This window comes from Asterias rubens, chromosome 18, assembly GCF_902459465.1.
Source record: "Asterias rubens chromosome 18, eAstRub1.3, whole genome shotgun sequence".
Lineage (NCBI taxonomy): Eukaryota > Metazoa > Echinodermata > Asteroidea > Forcipulatida > Asteriidae > Asterias > Asterias rubens.
Genome location: NC_047079.1, coordinates 5,074,265 through 5,090,584, shown reverse-complemented (window position 1 = coordinate 5,090,584; position 16,320 = coordinate 5,074,265). Strand labels below are relative to the sequence as shown.

Here is a 16,320-nt window from a genome sequence, read left to right as displayed (position 1 = left end):
GTTGAAATGTTTTGTATTTGATCCGTCAAGAGGTGGCGCTCTTTCGAGGGGGGCTGAATGAAGGGTACCAGTCCCGATAGAGAATCCCGTAAGATCTACATGTATACGACGTAAGGTCACCAGTGAAGATTTCCTGAACACATGTGGCCTTTAATGAGAAACGTGTGCGTCGTGACTGCTGTACATGTAATGTGTGGATGTGAAACTTCGTTCTCAATAAATTGTTAACGAAACAGAGCACAAAAAGGTGGGTTTGTAATTGTTGGTGTAGTAATGCCATTGATTTGTTAATATTAATAACATAACACTTAAGGGCCTTATAATTAATTGTATTTGTTATCGGAATTTTAATGAATTGAAAGAATTAAATTAAAATATTTTATTTTTTTATCATCTGATTCTGAATCTGATTCTGATCATGTTTATTGGGGAATGGATTTGGATATCAATATTATGGTTTGGGAATGGTTGGTTAGGATGGTGCGTACCATGGAGGAGGTAGAAATAATCCTCCATGGTTGGAGTAGTCAGTGAGTAGGTAGTCAGTTACTCCTAGGTAAAACTAACAAACTTCGGAAAAGTTCATTTTCGTATGAGTGACGCCACCACTTTTTCATTCGATATGATTATGAAATATATACGTATCTAATTTACCTCAAATGAGATATCCCTTTTTGTAAAAATGAGTGAAAAAGTGGTGGCACCATCCGACAAGTTATCCCGAACTTCATAGGAGAAATGACATGTTACCTACTCCTAGAATTGTTGAGTCCTAAAACTATGAGGTTTGTTTCGCTATATCGTCTCCACAACGAACGCTAGTGGAACGAACCTCATAGTTCTAGGAGTAACTATTAAGATGCTTATTCTTGTAATATTGAGTGAATAAGTGCTGGTTGGAAGGAACATCATTGTCTTCTTAAAGTGAAGTTGTCATATATAATTTTTCATTTGCAAAGGTTTCGTAAGTTGCCTCATCGAGCCACTGTTTGTTACGACAATGACGAAAAAGGGAGTGAGGAAGTCGCAGTCTCAAGACGAGCTGGCCAAGGAGCTCTTCACTGAAAGCAAAACAAATAATGAGGCAACCCCACAAAAGATAAGCACAAAGAAGACTCCGAAGTCTGCCAAGAAGCGGAAGTTTGACCAAAAGAGTGACACCGAAAATATGGGTGAACTAACCAGTGGTTTGAATCAAGAAGTGACTGTCCCAACGGCAGAAACGACCATGGAAACGCCCAAGTCAATGAAGAAAACTCCAAAGACAAAAACTCCGAAGACAAAAACTCCGAAGACAAAAACTCCGAAGACAAAGACGCCTTCAAAAGAAGCTGGGGAAAAAACCAAAGACGATGACGAGGTGACATTCAACTTTGAGGCAAGGAGTGCCAAGAAATCATTGAATTCTGATTCGTCTTCAGAGAAGGTACGGAAAGCTGCAGGAAGCGAAGATGGCAAGGACAGCGAGGAGATGAGTCAACCTAGTGATGTTGTCATGGAAACAACAACACCTGCTCCAGAGACGGAGGACGTTCCTATGGAAACTAAAGAGGCGGTTGCCAAGGTACCTCTTTCTGAGAGGAACCTGGTGAAGAGGCCAACTTCAATCAAGGCACGATCCAAGAAGAGAAAGTTATCGAAACAGAAAAAGGGTGTGTCTGCCCTGGAAAACGACGAAGATGGTAAGTAATAAATGAAGTTAACCAAATCACGTTGGATGGCTTGAATGAGGCCTAGCAAGTATACATGTCCCTTTTTCATAAAAAAGCATGTAAGCACACAAAATTGCTCTGCATAGAAAAGTAGTGCTTAGCAGAAACAGGTTACCAGCCCATATTACAATTGTTGTGGCTGGTGTCTGACTCAATATTTACTCGGCAAAGAAATATGTCAAGCAGTATTTTCTGCTTGTAACAGCTTTTTTTTTTATGTAAGTGGGCCCAGGCCCCATTTGTCTCGACTGACATACAAAAACAAATTATTAACATCTAGGGAAACTGAGTGGGTGAATGATTTGGGGATGAACAAAGCAAAATTGACTAGAGCAGATTTTGTAATCCCTTGTAGACCCTTAAAAGGTGCTACTTTCTGTAAAAAAAGAAGCGCTTTGAGTACCTTGTTGGTAGATACGTGTGCTGTATAAGACTTTGATATTATTATAATAAGTAGGGCTAAGGGAAGATGGCCTTAGCTTTCGATGCAAACCAGACCCTCTTCAGAGGCATAAACATGTACAAACGATTACAATATCCATTCATAGAAAAAAAGGGGGAAAGTGATTAAGGGAAGGATTCAGAGAAAAGCAGGAAAATGATAGCCAATCAAAGTTTCTATTTCAGAAACATATGGTGGCTATAAACCAATAGGAGTAAAGCGGTGAGGACAAAGGATGTTCAGTATGAAAGGAAGGATTACTCGACCATAAAAATGGTAAATGCATCGTGTGTGTATAAAAAAAAGCAGGGAAACATGAAAGGGTAGGATTAGAGAGCAGCTTGCAGACTTAGATATCATTATTATTATACATTATTAGATACAAATGGCATTGTCTTCTACTGTGGGAATCTGCCACCCGGCAACACCAAAGAGACCCTGACAATGTTCTTGGAGGAGGAAGGTATCCATCCGAAGATTAGTCTGAGCACTGTGAAGAAATGGGACACCAAGGACTCCATGGCGAAGCTGACCCCGAAGCAGCGTGGCCACAAGAAAAACATGATGAGGGCAGCCAAAGCTCAGTAAGTATCGTTTGTTGTTTTCTTGTGTGGAATTTTATATCTGTTTCACTTCTTGGGTAGATAAAAGGTACAGCAATGATCTTCTCGTCGGCACACTCACACACTGGTGGTACCGCCTAAACAACATGCTGGCAAAAGCCAATCTCTCTCATCATACAAACTTTGGTTTAACGTCTAAGAATTATGAATACCACACATCGAGAAATTGTGATTCAGTAACTAGACGACAACATTAACTCCGGTCATTTTGGAAATCAGTGGTTAGTTTGATAGGACTTGAACCCACAACCTTGTGATTGCAAGTCCTGCATTCTAACCCCTGGACCATGGTGACTGCGTCAGTGCATTTTGATTTGGGTTGATAGCCCATATCAGTTAAATGTAGCCCTCGCCTGGAAGTGGCCGTACGTGGCCTTATGAATTAGGCGCTGCCTTATATAAAAAAAAACACAAACAAACTAGACATTCAATTTAAGAAATTCATCGGCAAATAAAGTGGAAGTGAATAATATATTGTCTGTCCTCTCTCTCGCAGCTTTGCAACGATCATCGTCAAGACTGAAGATGAGGCCAAGAAGCTTCTAGATCTGCAAGGCATCTCGATGCCTGCCCCAATTCGGAACGACTGGAGCACCAACCTCAAGATAATCAGACGCCTTCCGCTAATAAAGAACCGTAAGCCTCTTAGAACTGTATTGTAATTAGAATAATCTAACCATGGCATTTCATAACAAATGGTTACAAACACTGTTTTATAGACCAACTCGCCCTAAATTTTGCTTTTGTATTAACTTCTCTTTTGTTTTCATCTCAAAGTGCATAGAGACTTCTCTGTGATTATGATATATGCTCTACAAAAATGGTTCAGTATTATTATTATCTAAGGCAACGTGTCCCTTTAATTGCACGATGCACAGAGCCCTCTAAATTCTAACATCCTTGAGGTTCTGGGTCTGAACCAACACGTATGAGATAAATTGTTAGTCATGTTGACGTTCTTCAAACCTCATTCCTGTCCCAACAAATCTCAGCTGTCCTGACCCTCTGTTTCTTCTCATGTCTAGTTCCGTACAAAGTCCACATTGGTGGTCTCCATAAGGAGGTTGTCGAGGACGAGCTGAAAACCTACTTGGAGTCAAGAGGCGTCAAACCGGGCAAAGTGGTCGTCATCCGTCGACATAAAACGAACGAATCCAAGAGGTAAGTCGCCTTGGTGATTGGAGTCATTCCTCATCAACTCGACTAGAGAGCCCATAGACCTTATCGCAAAACACTCAGTACACTCGCTTAAGGCATTGAATGAGGTGCATGCTGGTCTAGCTAACTTGATCGCTAGCTAGACCAGCATGCACCTCATTTCAAGTCTAATGCGCACATACCAAATATTATCGATTTAAAAAAAAAATATTTTTTATTTTTTTTTTAATGCAAGTCGCCAGACACACAAGGCCTGAAGGCCACTTCAAGGTGTGGGCTACAATTATTTTTTTTCCAGAGGCCGTTGCCACCTCCTCCTAGGGATGAAACAGGGTTACCCCTTTTACAGTCCATACGGATGTAGGCTTGGGTATCATGAGATAAGGTCTATGGTTGTTACAATATCTTATCCACTGCCCGCTAGTGTTCAGTTACTAGGCAGCCATATTGACATGTGCTCTTGACTGGATAGCATTGAGCATGACTGATGATTTAAACTCGCAAGAAGTTCAAAACACGTGTATCGTTATTGTCATCTTTTTTATTACTGCAAGGAGATCTAGAACAGTCTTTTCCTCTCCCTTCTTCAAGCTGCCACAACCAGTCGACAGTCCAATTCAATGGATCCTTCCCATGAAATATGCTAATTACATTCACGCATGCGTACATACCCTGTTGGTTGGCAAACGCCATAGAGTTGTGCACTAAGCAGACGCGCAATCGCGTCTGCGTGACGCACCCATTACCCGTGTTCAAAACACGCGATGTTCCCTCAAATTGCCAACCAAAACGTTAGTGCGCACGCGCTATGTGCAATTTACATATTTCATGGGAAGGGTCGATTGACCCCCCCGGCTTCTCTGTACAAGAGTTCTCTGCTGGTTCTCAGTTCCAATGCACAATCTTCTTTAAAGGCACTGGACACCTTTGGTAATTTTCATATGCATAAAATAACAAACCTGTGAAAACTTGGAAAGGAAAGGACAAAACACCCCTGTTGCATTACTTTGTGTGCTTTCATAGTGTGTAATAAAGGGCTTCAGCTGAAGTCTTTAATTATTTGGGTGAGAAATTTTGAGAAAGAGATCTCTTTCTTCAAAAACTCGGTTACTTCAGAGGGAGCGGGTCATCACAATGTTTTTTGTGTAATTACCAATAGTGTCTAGTGTCCTCAATACCTGCTCTAGTGAAGCTCGTGAATGCCAAAGGCGGGCTTGGTTGTTGATTACAACAATGACCATCTTGCTCTCTTCTTGTTTGTATATTTCTAGTCTCGAGTTGAATTTCTTCTTCAATTTGTTGTACCGGTATATTGCTATAAATGCACTTTATTGTATTTTTTGTAATTTTAACTCATCAGGCCCGATACTTCACGGAGGCACTAAAGGCAATTGCCTCCATGCCCCCCTGGTCAATGCCTTGGTGCCCTTGAAATGCTTCAGTAGAAGTTAACCATTTCCTCATAAGGTGCCCTTTACCAAAGAGAAAAAGCTTTGGTGTCATTGGCCTTTCAGAGACGAAGCATACAGGCCTGAACTTTGTAATATTTTAAGGCAATTGTTTAAACTTTGTATATTGAAGCGATTTTGGCCTATGGGCCACCTTGCTCAATTTTAATGTGTTGATAATAACAAATATGTGACCATCCACCACCAATGGGCTGTAAAGTTGACACTTTTACTGTTATGGGCTCAATGCATTTTTGGAGAGAGTGTGTAATCAGCTTCAAAATGATACCATCCACATTTAAATCAGACTTTTCTTGACGAAGTTATGATTTCTCAAAGCCACCTACTTTTTTATTCAGATTTCTCAAAGATTTCTTGAAAACCCAAACAATTTAATAGGCTCTGCAATGTACAAGTGCAACTTTACAGCCTATTGGTGGTGGATGGTCACATATACTAGAAACATATCACAATCATCTTGGCTGTAATTTATTTTTTGGAGTCAAATTCCCTGTGTGTTATACATAGTAATAATAATAATAATAATAATAAGTTATTATATAGCGCATTTCACAATAACCATACCGATGCGCTTCAAGTGCCCTGTCCTCGATTTCGACAAACTCTATCTAACTTAGGATTAATCTTACATGTAGGACGAGTAAAGTTCCGTATCCACAGATGTTAGGACGTATTAAACCCGTCCTCAGTTCAGTTAGGATGAGTTACTCATCCTAACTCGAGATAGGATTAATCCAAAGGTGTTGTGACATGGGCTGCTTGTCATTGGGCCAATAATATTCCGTTAGTCTTTCTCAGCTCCCTGGGGAGTACCCTTAAAATTGATATGGCCTTTAGGGCATGTTGAGTTCCACAGCGGCAGACTAAAGCCGCAGTGACCCTGGTGCAAGGTGTCAAAAATGTTGTTCAAACTTGTTTTTATTTTGGATATGCTAGGCCTATGTACTGTACTGTATACATGTTTTTCAGTGAATGGTTTGCAACTTTTGTCGAGCGCTGTTTGAATGCTTTACAAGAAAACACTTAGTGTTATTACTAAATGAGCAGCAGAATGTTTACTTCGCTTGTAATACCAATTAGTACATAATAATTTATGGTGTCTTTGCTTGATGGTCGTGGGGGTTAAAATACCAATGGCATTTCTGCTGTATGATAGTGAAATAGGTATTAAGTGTTTTTATGACAAAACTTTACGGAAGGAAACTAAAGTTTCTCTTGTTTCAACAGATATGGTTTTATTTGGTTTGAGTCGGTGAAGGAGGCAGACAGAGCTGTGGACCTCCCTGAGCCAACGCTAAGGGAGAAACCTGTCAAGATTCATCACAGCTTTAAGAAGAAGTTTAAGAACTTCTAAAGACTGTCGTCTCCTGATATAAATTTCACATTGACCTGGGCGATTAGTGCGACAAGTAGAGACTATTGAATGCTTAGTGGTGTCGCGAATATCGTTTTTTTTTTTTTAACGACGTGGTTAATTATTGTGCAGCCACGACTACTACAAAAATAGTCGCGACTACGGAACCTGTTTGGTGAACCATTTGTGTCGCTCACGACTATTCACAACAACATAATTTACCTATGAAACACAATCGGACATCAGTGACACAATCCTCCAGCATGAATGTTGCGTTGTCGCAGTGCCCAGTTTCATGAGCAAACTCAGCGTTTCCTGCAAACTTTCAAATACCTCCCATGACCGGTTGTTTTGTTCAAAACAAATTCAACACTTAAGTTTGAATATTTTGTGTAACGTTACTGCAAACAGAACAGTAGCTGTCTGTTTTTGTTTTGCATTTATGGCTTTCCATATTTGTCTAACCTCGATCCCCAAAACCTCGGGCTCTGAACTTGCAAACGGAAAGGTCTATAGGGCAGAGGTTGCCCCACCCTAAAATGTTTCCCTACTTTAAAGGCACTTGACACCTTTGGTAATTGTCAAAGACCAGTATTTTCACTTGGTGTATCCCAAGTGTTCCCACAAATGCAGAAAATAACAAATCTGTGAAAATTTTGGCTCAACTGGTCATCGAAGTTGCAAGAGAATAATGAAAGTAAAACACCCTTGTTGCAAACAGTTTTGTGCTTTCAGATACCTATATTAAAAGGCTTCCGGTCTGAAGTATTTTGTTATTATTTGAGTGAGAAATTACCTCTTCCTCAAAAACTACTTTACTTCAAAGGGAGCTGTTTCTCACAATGTTTTCTACTATCAACAGCTCTCCATTGCTCGTTACCATGGAAGGAAACAGCTGTGCTGTGGAAGGAAACAGCACTGTGTCATACAAAACACTCCTGTTTTTGGTTTTCCCATCGTGAACAAAAAAGAAAATTAAGAAAATTGTTTGAGCAAATCAGCCCTGTTGATTCGAAGATAGAAGTATTAAATTTATTATGTCCAGAAACGGGTCTACAAGTCTCCAGGATCCCCAAATAGTTTTAAATCGACCATAAACTAAAATAATCCAACTATTTTTAGAACATTATGAAAGTAATAAGTAGAAACCGACTTTGACAGTTACTTTTTTTTTAAACGAATTGCAAAATAAATGTTGATCTATAAACATGTTTGCCCATAAAATTGTCTTTTATTTTCCAATGTCTGCCCAATGTTGGTCATGTCATCATGCATACAAGCATGATATTCAGTTCAGTTTAGTTCAGTTCATTTATTTCCACAGTATTCACAAGTATAACAGTCGATTACAATACAGTATTATGTAAACAGGGAGTGAAACTGTAGAGGAACCCATAAAAAAGCACAGCTTGTAAGTAATGGGTCCCTAAAATGAAGCATGTGCTTTGACCTAAATACATAATATTACTGAGAGTAGTCTCAGAGATAACCAAAAATCAATAGTAAGCTCAAAGCAAATGCTGCATATTCTTGCCTTAATATAAAGACTTGCTTGAACGAAATAGACAAGTCGTGAACTTTGCTGAATTTCATTTAGAATGTTTTCAATGAATAAGGAAACCGAGTCATGATAATAAAATAAATTTTGATAGTGTACAAAACAATAATTTCGAATACCCTTATCCAGCGCTTTTCGGAGAGATTTGCGAAAAGCTCCGTTACGTAATCACTTTCAAAACGTCATATATAGCCCTTTTCACACTCTGCAAAATGTTTATCAAAACAAAATGGAAAACAATGGTTTGAGGAGAGTTACTCGACATTCAAACCTTAGGGTAACACTCTCTCGCCTAAGTAAGAACCACGCAGGCCTAATTTATCTGGGCACTCATCGTAACGAAGTAAGTGATACACGTTTTCAATAGGCTTACCGCTTCATCACTATCACAAGTAAAATAGATCACAGAAAATGCCTAGAAAATTTCATAGACGCAACCTAGCCGACAAATAAACATGCTCGGCAAGAAACATCCTCGATCTCATTAGACTTGTTGAGGTAATAGCCGTATCTATAATGAACCGCATGAATAAAGAATTGAGCAAGTTCGGGTGGCAACCAAACTTGACTACAACCACAACCAACTAGCCTATAAACCAGAAAACATACATGGGTATAATCAACCATGCACATGGAGGGCTGTCGGCGATGTGGTCAATTCGAGAGCTACGTCACTGTTTCTGGTCAACGGTCTAGTCGCTCACTTTACGCACGCACAGCGCGGCAACCGCGCGAAACTGCGCGTGTAACACTCGCGAGTTACTTACCATGCTTTTACGTCACGAAGTTACTTGTGACGTCACTATTTGGAACGAAAGTAAAGTGGATGTTAATGACGTCACAAACTGCGTAATGAACGACGCTCGGTTCGTTGATGTTTTGTCAACAAAGGGAAAGAACAAAATAATCTTAATGATGGAAAAATTATTCAGTTGCTTTGTAAAGAAGTCGGTGAGTGAATGTAATTATTTTGCGATCTTAATGTATACCGAAGTTATAATCAGAGGCGTGATCTAAACCGGATGAGCAGTAAGTTCTTCTTTTACCTTGTTGTGAACTAATATAAAACTTATTATACAACTATTTCCAGATAGTTATTATAAACACTCAAGAAATGTATCCATAAATACGAAGATGAATATTGTTTATTTATTTATTGATTTAGACAGGGTAGCCTTTTTACAACTACTAGGGCCATGTGTGTGTAAAAAGTGAGCATTGAAACAGTAAACATTGTAAGTTACAGAGCAATAAGAAACAAACATGTAAAGTCAAGTAAACTAAAAGAGGGGCAGCTATATATTAAGAGCTAAGGACGCTTTAATAGAACATTACAGAATTGTTTTTTGCCAACAAAACAGTTGCTGGCAGTGTAATCAATTTAAGTAATCCACCATAAAAAAATACATAAACTGAAAAACCAGCAGAAGTTTGAGATCGATCGGCCATCTGGGTCAAGAGAGAATTTTGCATTGTATCGATGCCAAAACAAAAATGAATAAAACGCTCACTGAGCGATAAACTCCAAACGCGAAATTAGATTATTTATTTCTCATCAAATATGACATTTCAGACAGAAATATTTTTAGGGATGTTTTCTACTATCATCATCATTAGACTGTGTAAGTTTTATGTAAATCTGTGATCTTCACGATTGTTGTTTTTTACCAATTCTGTAACGTTCCTTTAAGTATAAAACTAGAAGAAGAAAAAAAAGTAGAAGAAAAAGAAGCAAGTTACCTTGCAAATAGCAAGAGTCGGGCTAATGGTAAATCAGTAGGCCTATACCTACCGTAAGGCGAGCTAAAAGATTTTAACAAAGCGTATCCATGCACACAAGAATGCCACGTATAAAAGTATTTTTATGAAATGTCCACATCACTTCGTGGGGAGTTAACGATGCAAAAGAAATTGATATTCAAGTCTGATAAACAAATATTAAAATTAGTTTTGTGTTGAACTTTTTGCAAACATCCAGTGGCGAATCCGAACAACATACTTTTCCCTCTCCCGAGGCAGAGGGGCAGAGACCTCAAGGAGTTTATTCTGGGTAAGTTTCTGGCATTTTAGAGCAAATTAATAGTTTTCTTAAAACCAGCTCAAGGGATGGACCTGATGAATGGTTCCTTTTAAGTCTTGGCTAAGGAGTTAAACCAACAAACCTGTTTGAGGTACTTGTAGTTGCAGGCTTCGAGTTTGCTATTTTTTCCTGACTAGTCTCTTGTGACTTGTATTTTAGCTTAACTTTTGTTGTTTTCGTTGTAAGTTTTTGCTTCTGTTTCCATCTGTGAAACGCTTTTTTTGCCCTCGCATAAGGTCTCTACATATTTGTTTATAATAAGGCCTTATAATTGATCTTACAGCCAGTGAAAATACCAACAATCATGCATGTGGGTTTTTTGTTTTGATTATTCTTGGTTTAGATCGTTGTTATTCTGGTTACATGCCGTATTTTTGCTCTTTTAGATTGTGATTTAGGCAATACAGAGCCCAATTTGAAAGAGCTGCTAAGCACACAGATTTTGCTTAGCATGATTTTATTTCCTTGATAACAACAGGTTTATCAACCAAACTCCATTTTGTTGCATATTGCTTGTTAATGGTATTCAGCTGTTGTTTGCTTATCCAGAAAATCATGTGTAAATTTGGTTGGTAATCCTGTTTATTTCGAGACAGAGACTTCATGCTAAGCAAATTTGTGTGCTTAGCAGCTCTATGAAATTGGGCCCTGACCGTTATATTTCTGTTGTGTCAGTGTATGCATACAACCTTTTTGTTTTTTTTCTGGCCTGATTCTTAATATTCTAAGTAAAAAATGGTAAATTTCAAGTAATTTTTATTCATTTTACGTCATCAACAGGGTGGACACCTACGGAGGCCGGCCACGTGTCGGCAAACGGGACGCCTCGTGTTCCCAGGATCCCACGGCCATCGCTCGGGACAAGACCGACTACACACTACGTACCGATCATCGGCAAGCCAAATCATCGTGTTCAAACTGGTAAAATAAAGTTCATTTTCATCAACAGCTCTTTGGGGAATCCCCCTCGCGCCCACCGGAAAAAACCCCTAAACAAAACAAAAACAAGAACCCCCCCCCCAAAAAAAAAAAAAGCCCCACCAAATCCAAACAATCAAAACCTAAACAAACAACAAACAAACGTAGAAAAACAAAAAGGCAAAGCGTTTCCGCCAAGTTATTTACCGTTTTACTGGTACTTTTGATCTGTCCATGTAAATAATTAACAGAGTGAAGTCAAACAAACAATAGCAGTGTGGCGACGTCCTCGGGAAAAGTTTTGACAGAGACGGAATTTCTCTCCGAGATATGGACCCCGAATCCCTTCTCATTATGATATGGTATTTGATGTGCTATTTTCCAAATTTTTATGACGTTTTTGTCCTATACCCTTTTGTGCCTTTCATTTTTATTGTCTGGATCGCCTTTAGATAGTAATTATTTTCCGTTTTTGGTTACCCGCAGGCTTGTTCTCTGTGTAGTCATATTTTTATTGCCTATTCTTTGTATGTACTGTTTGCCTGGAAATAAATAAATAAAATAAATACAATTACACGGGTATCAATTGTGCACTTGTAAAAATAAACCGTATGTTCGTTCCTCATCAAAATATCTCTTGTTTTTTTTTCTTGGCTAGGGACTCCACTAGCCGGTCCGTCGTTCCAGCCTGGAGTCCCCGTACAAAAGACGAACCTTGCCGCTCGAATTGCTCTCAACAAGGTCCGATTGGGAAGCATTCTTCCCAACAAGCCGCAGATTCAGTTCAAACCACCGAGGAGAAATGTCCCTCGCCCGGTGAAAGAGTCCGACATTACTCCTGAAAATATGGCCAAACTCTCCATCGATGAACTCATAGACATCTCGGGAATTCACCTAGGTGAAAGCTTCGGGTCCAGTGTGAACAGGGTTACCAACACCACGTCTCGATATGGCACAAAGAAAACTGGAGAAATGGACTCTGTTATTAAAAGTTTCCAGGTACCGATTGAGGATGAGACCATGACAAACAAAAACTCTGAAATAACGAGAAATGATGGTCTCCAAGTGAAGGCAACTGGTGGTTGTAGTGGTACTAAATGTTTGGCCGTGCCCTTCAAACTCTCCAAAAGCGGTGCCAAAACAATCAGCAGTATTTCAGACGATGTACTTGTGACGGGACCAATGAACAGAGCTACACAGAAAAATGGCGCAATGGTTTCGTCTACCCACCTTCAAATCCCACCTCGCCTTCCTCCAGTTGGCAACAGTTCATCGAGAGGCAAACATAGCAAGGGCGAGCATGCGAGAACTGCGGCACTGACGCGCGTTTCCAAGAAAGCTCGAAAGCAGAAAGTTGAGTTGGATGGATCTCAAGTAGGGAATAAACGCTTCATTTCGAAGCAGGATGGAGGCAAACAGAGTGGGGCTACAACGCGCGAGGAGAAAAATGTCAGCAAGAAACAATTAGGCATCTTCTCGTACAACAACAACGGCAACACTTGTCCTGGCGGGGTTAAAGGTCAAGTTTACGAGTGCAGACGTGAGCATTGTAGTTCAGATGAAAACCCCCGAAAGCAGGATCCTGATGGAGCCCAATTGCAACAACTGGACCAGCTGGATGACAGGTTGGGCAAAATGATAAACAAGACAACCGGGGAAGGACCCACAAGTCAAACTCCTGGTACCAACCCAACCCTTACACTGGAGGGCGCTGTTGAAAGGAATCCACCCCCAGGGTTTAACGTGCCAACTGTTGACTTGAGCCGTACTTCCTCAGGTATGGACCATCTGGCACAATCTCCAACAGATTTTACACCCACCACAGTCATGAACCCGTTTGATGAGTCAACCATTCAGTTGGCACATACAAGCAGCATCTCATCAAATACTACACCAGTTATCCGTCACCAGATGACGAGGCAAACTGTTCCTCCACCTCCTGGATTTCAATCCTTGCATATTTATATTGAACACAGCACCTCTACAAAGAGCAGCGCATACGTCGACAATGAGAAAGGCATTGTTGAAAGTGCCGATGACCGGGAGCTGTGTAGACTCGGTCAGTCGCAACCTACATCTGAAGAATGGGATATCGATGATTGGTGCTACGTGGTACAGTGGCCTGACGGCTGGAGGGAGACTAATCGTGATGCCTCTTACCTGCCAGCAGATGTTCGAGAGCAGCTGCACATTGATCTCGGCCGGCTAGAAGGGGTGACACCTAGACAGCCCCAAACGGTTAAAAGTCAACCCTCGAATAGAGCTGATCACACAGGAGCAGGTCCATCATATCAGGAAACCTCGAAGAGTAATGGAAATAACAATCACAAACATAGAAAGTCAAACGGTTCCAATGGACAATTTGGTACAGTTGGAGAGTTTAGTGAGGCACCTCAATCTCCCAAGTCTCAAAGCAAAGGAACACTCGACTCTTCTTCAATCATACAGAAAGAATCGACCAATTTGACTTCTGCTGAACAAACTATTACCAATCAACACGAAGTATCAAGTAGATACGCATCTGACGTCATGATAAGCAGTGATTCTAATTGGTCGCAGTCAACAGTAGATTGGAAAGTTGACATCGAAGAACTTCTTATTTTGCTCTCTGGACGGAGTGACGATACCCAAACATCCGAATTTCAGTCCTTTCACACCAACTTTCCTTCTATTTGTACTGAGAAAGCCACACTTTGTGACATGAACACTTCATCAAGAAGTCATCACGAGTTTAAACTTGACGTTAAACGTAGATATCATAGTGATCGCGTGGTGTGCCTCACTCTCCAAAACGGTGAACTGGATATTGTAGAACTGATGAGCTCAACATCAAACGAAGTGGAAATCCTCTTTGATACTTTGACAGATGTAGAGGAGGACAGCCTGGAAAGATATCTTTCCGACGGCACGTGGACAGATCGAGAAATGGACTTCTTATTGGGGCAAGACTTCGCCAGGAACCAACATTTCAACCCGACTATTATTAAGAATAACTGCGAAGTGACTTCCGTCTTGAGAGAAGCAAAAGCAGTGCGTGGTCGAGGGGTCACTGGCTCCATAGGCAGTTTTGATCTGCACGGTCGGGAAGAGTATGGCGCTAGACACGAACCAGGTCATTGGAACTCTGCTACCAAGTCAGTGCAGGTTCATCACGACTATAACAACGAGTCTAGAAATGGAGTGGGGAGGAGGATGCAAAGGATGCGGCGGAAGCATAGCTTGGCATCAGAAAGCTACGCCTCAACAAATCGACCCAAGGTGAGCAAGGAGCTCAGCAAGAGCTCCCTCCCAATCCCCCTCAATGACGGATCAAAGACAGACTCTGACAGCTGGCAGGTTAGTGAAGCAAGGGAAGCTTCAGCACCACCTGCCGTGACAGAAAGCCAGGTATCTGTAAGAATTCATCAGCATAGACATGGCACGCCTGAGCAGATTTACAAAGAGTTGAAACTCCAAACGTCTGCCGAATCCAGTGGCGAATATGCTCACCCGCGAGATGTGCCTGCCTGTGAATTCCTTCGGCAAGAAGGTGCTGTTGGACAACAAAGTGTGGATGACACATTGCAAACCACACACAAGGAAGGTCATGCTACAGAGGTAGGTGATTCGACCGATGAGGATCATTTGAATCCACCGTCGGACCGTGAAACTGAACAACGTCCATTACCAATGAATTGGAGTTCGGCACCGAAACCTGTTGCAGTTAAAATAGAAAAGAGTAACACACATGACATTGGAAATGATGAGAATTGTCCACTGCGGAATAAACCAAAAGGCACAGATGCAGATGATGGTGCTTCATCGAGGATACAATACAACAAAGATGTGCCAGAGCATGTTCTGAAGGAACATCATGTACTTGCGACTTGCGGTCGTAGACGGACGCAAGATGATTCAAAATTGGCTGGTTGGAAAAATGCTACGGAACATCGACGGCACTCTCGGGTTTACGGTCAATCACTTGCTAAAGATAAGCACGATTCATCCTCTACAGTGCACGGGGAAGATTCGCTGAAACAAATGGCGAAGAAGGTCGAGTTGGCAACAACAAGCTCCAGTAGCGAACCAGGTTATGTGATAAACGGCGCCTGGTCGCAGACGGTGAGCATTGAAGAATGGATGCGAATTAACGACGAGCAGTTGGATCAGGCCATCAAGATGGAACGGATCAATGGAGGGCGCCCTGCTAAACAGGTCGCCCCGTCAACGAATACTTACCAGCGAATTTTGCGTTGGTTGAAGGAATCAGATTTCTCAGTGATACCGCGCAGGAAAAGAGCAAAACAATCATGAAAAAACACTGAAAAATATACAGTCATAGTTAACTCCTTTTCGTATTCATATTAACAAAATAATGTAAGCTTTAAAATACAGCATTTGATGAAAGTGTTGGCCAATGTTTTTTGTTATTTAAATTATTTTATCATGCATTTTTTACCATTTTTATTAAATCACTATGAAGTCGAAATTTGAGTGGGAGTACTTTTAAGTCATTGTTATATAATATTGACTGCAATGAAGACTGTAAGTTTTTATTTTAGCTAAGGAACAAATATTGATAAAACGATGCAGTTCTTTAAAAAACACCCAAAAAACAAAAAACTTATTATGTCTAGGATGACGAAGTATGGGCCCAATTTCATGGCTCCGCTTAACCGTGACTCCGTGAGCAAAGAATCGGCGCTTGGGGAAGCAGGGAATTGTATGGTTATGTCAAGTGTACCCCTAGACTTTACTCAAGTCCCAATCCCGTGCCATCCCCAGGAAACTACTGTTTTGAGATGCTCTGCATTCCCCCAACCTGGCGCATGAGGCCCACATTTTGACGGCGCGCGCACTGTACTACTGTGTATTTATTATTTATACGTGTTGTTTTATAGTAAGTTGGGTAGTCCTATACGCCTTTCTTAATATTTATGCATGAGGTATGTCACAATGCTAACTCAAAACGAGGCGATGGGCGCAGCCACTGCAAGTGATGGGGAAAGTGCACCCATAGCCTCATT

General features: G+C 40.8%; 2 protein-coding genes across 2 annotated transcripts; both read left to right on the top strand.

Moving 5' to 3' along the window:
• Positions 1-133: 133 nt before the first annotated feature.
• LOC117302784 (neurofilament medium polypeptide-like) lies at positions 134-7,381 on the top strand. Its single transcript, XM_033786817.1, has 6 exons — positions 134-247; positions 960-1,682; positions 2,534-2,738; positions 3,274-3,413; positions 3,803-3,938; positions 6,632-7,381. The coding sequence occupies exons 2-6, from the start codon at positions 1,001-1,003 to the stop codon at positions 6,756-6,758; spliced, it is 1,290 nt and encodes a 429-aa protein (XP_033642708.1). The 5' UTR covers positions 134-247; positions 960-1,000; the 3' UTR covers positions 6,759-7,381.
• Positions 7,382-9,168: 1,787 nt separating this feature from the next.
• On the top strand, positions 9,169-16,073 carry LOC117302608. Its single transcript, XM_033786585.1, has 3 exons — positions 9,169-9,182; positions 11,177-11,277; positions 11,973-16,073. The coding sequence occupies exons 1-3, from the start codon at positions 9,169-9,171 to the stop codon at positions 15,605-15,607; spliced, it is 3,750 nt and encodes a 1,249-aa protein (XP_033642476.1). The 3' UTR covers positions 15,608-16,073.
• Positions 16,074-16,320: the final 247 nt, after the last annotated feature.

Bases quoted from the DNA above. Each gene is read 5' to 3' on its own strand.
- LOC117302784 (XM_033786817.1), top strand. From the start codon at position 1,001: ATGACGAAAAAGGGAGTGAGGAAGTCGCAGTCTCAAGACGAGCTGGCC. The intron at 1,683-2,533 runs GTAAGTAATAAA...ATACATTATTAG, and splicing joins CCTGGAAAACGACGAAGATG to ATACAAATGGCATTGTCTTC. The intron at 2,739-3,273 runs GTAAGTATCGTT...TCTCTCTCGCAG, and splicing joins ATGAGGGCAGCCAAAGCTCA to CTTTGCAACGATCATCGTCA.
- LOC117302608 (XM_033786585.1), top strand. The intron at 11,278-11,972 runs GTACCGATCATC...TTTCTTGGCTAG, and splicing joins CAAGACCGACTACACACTAC to GGACTCCACTAGCCGGTCCG.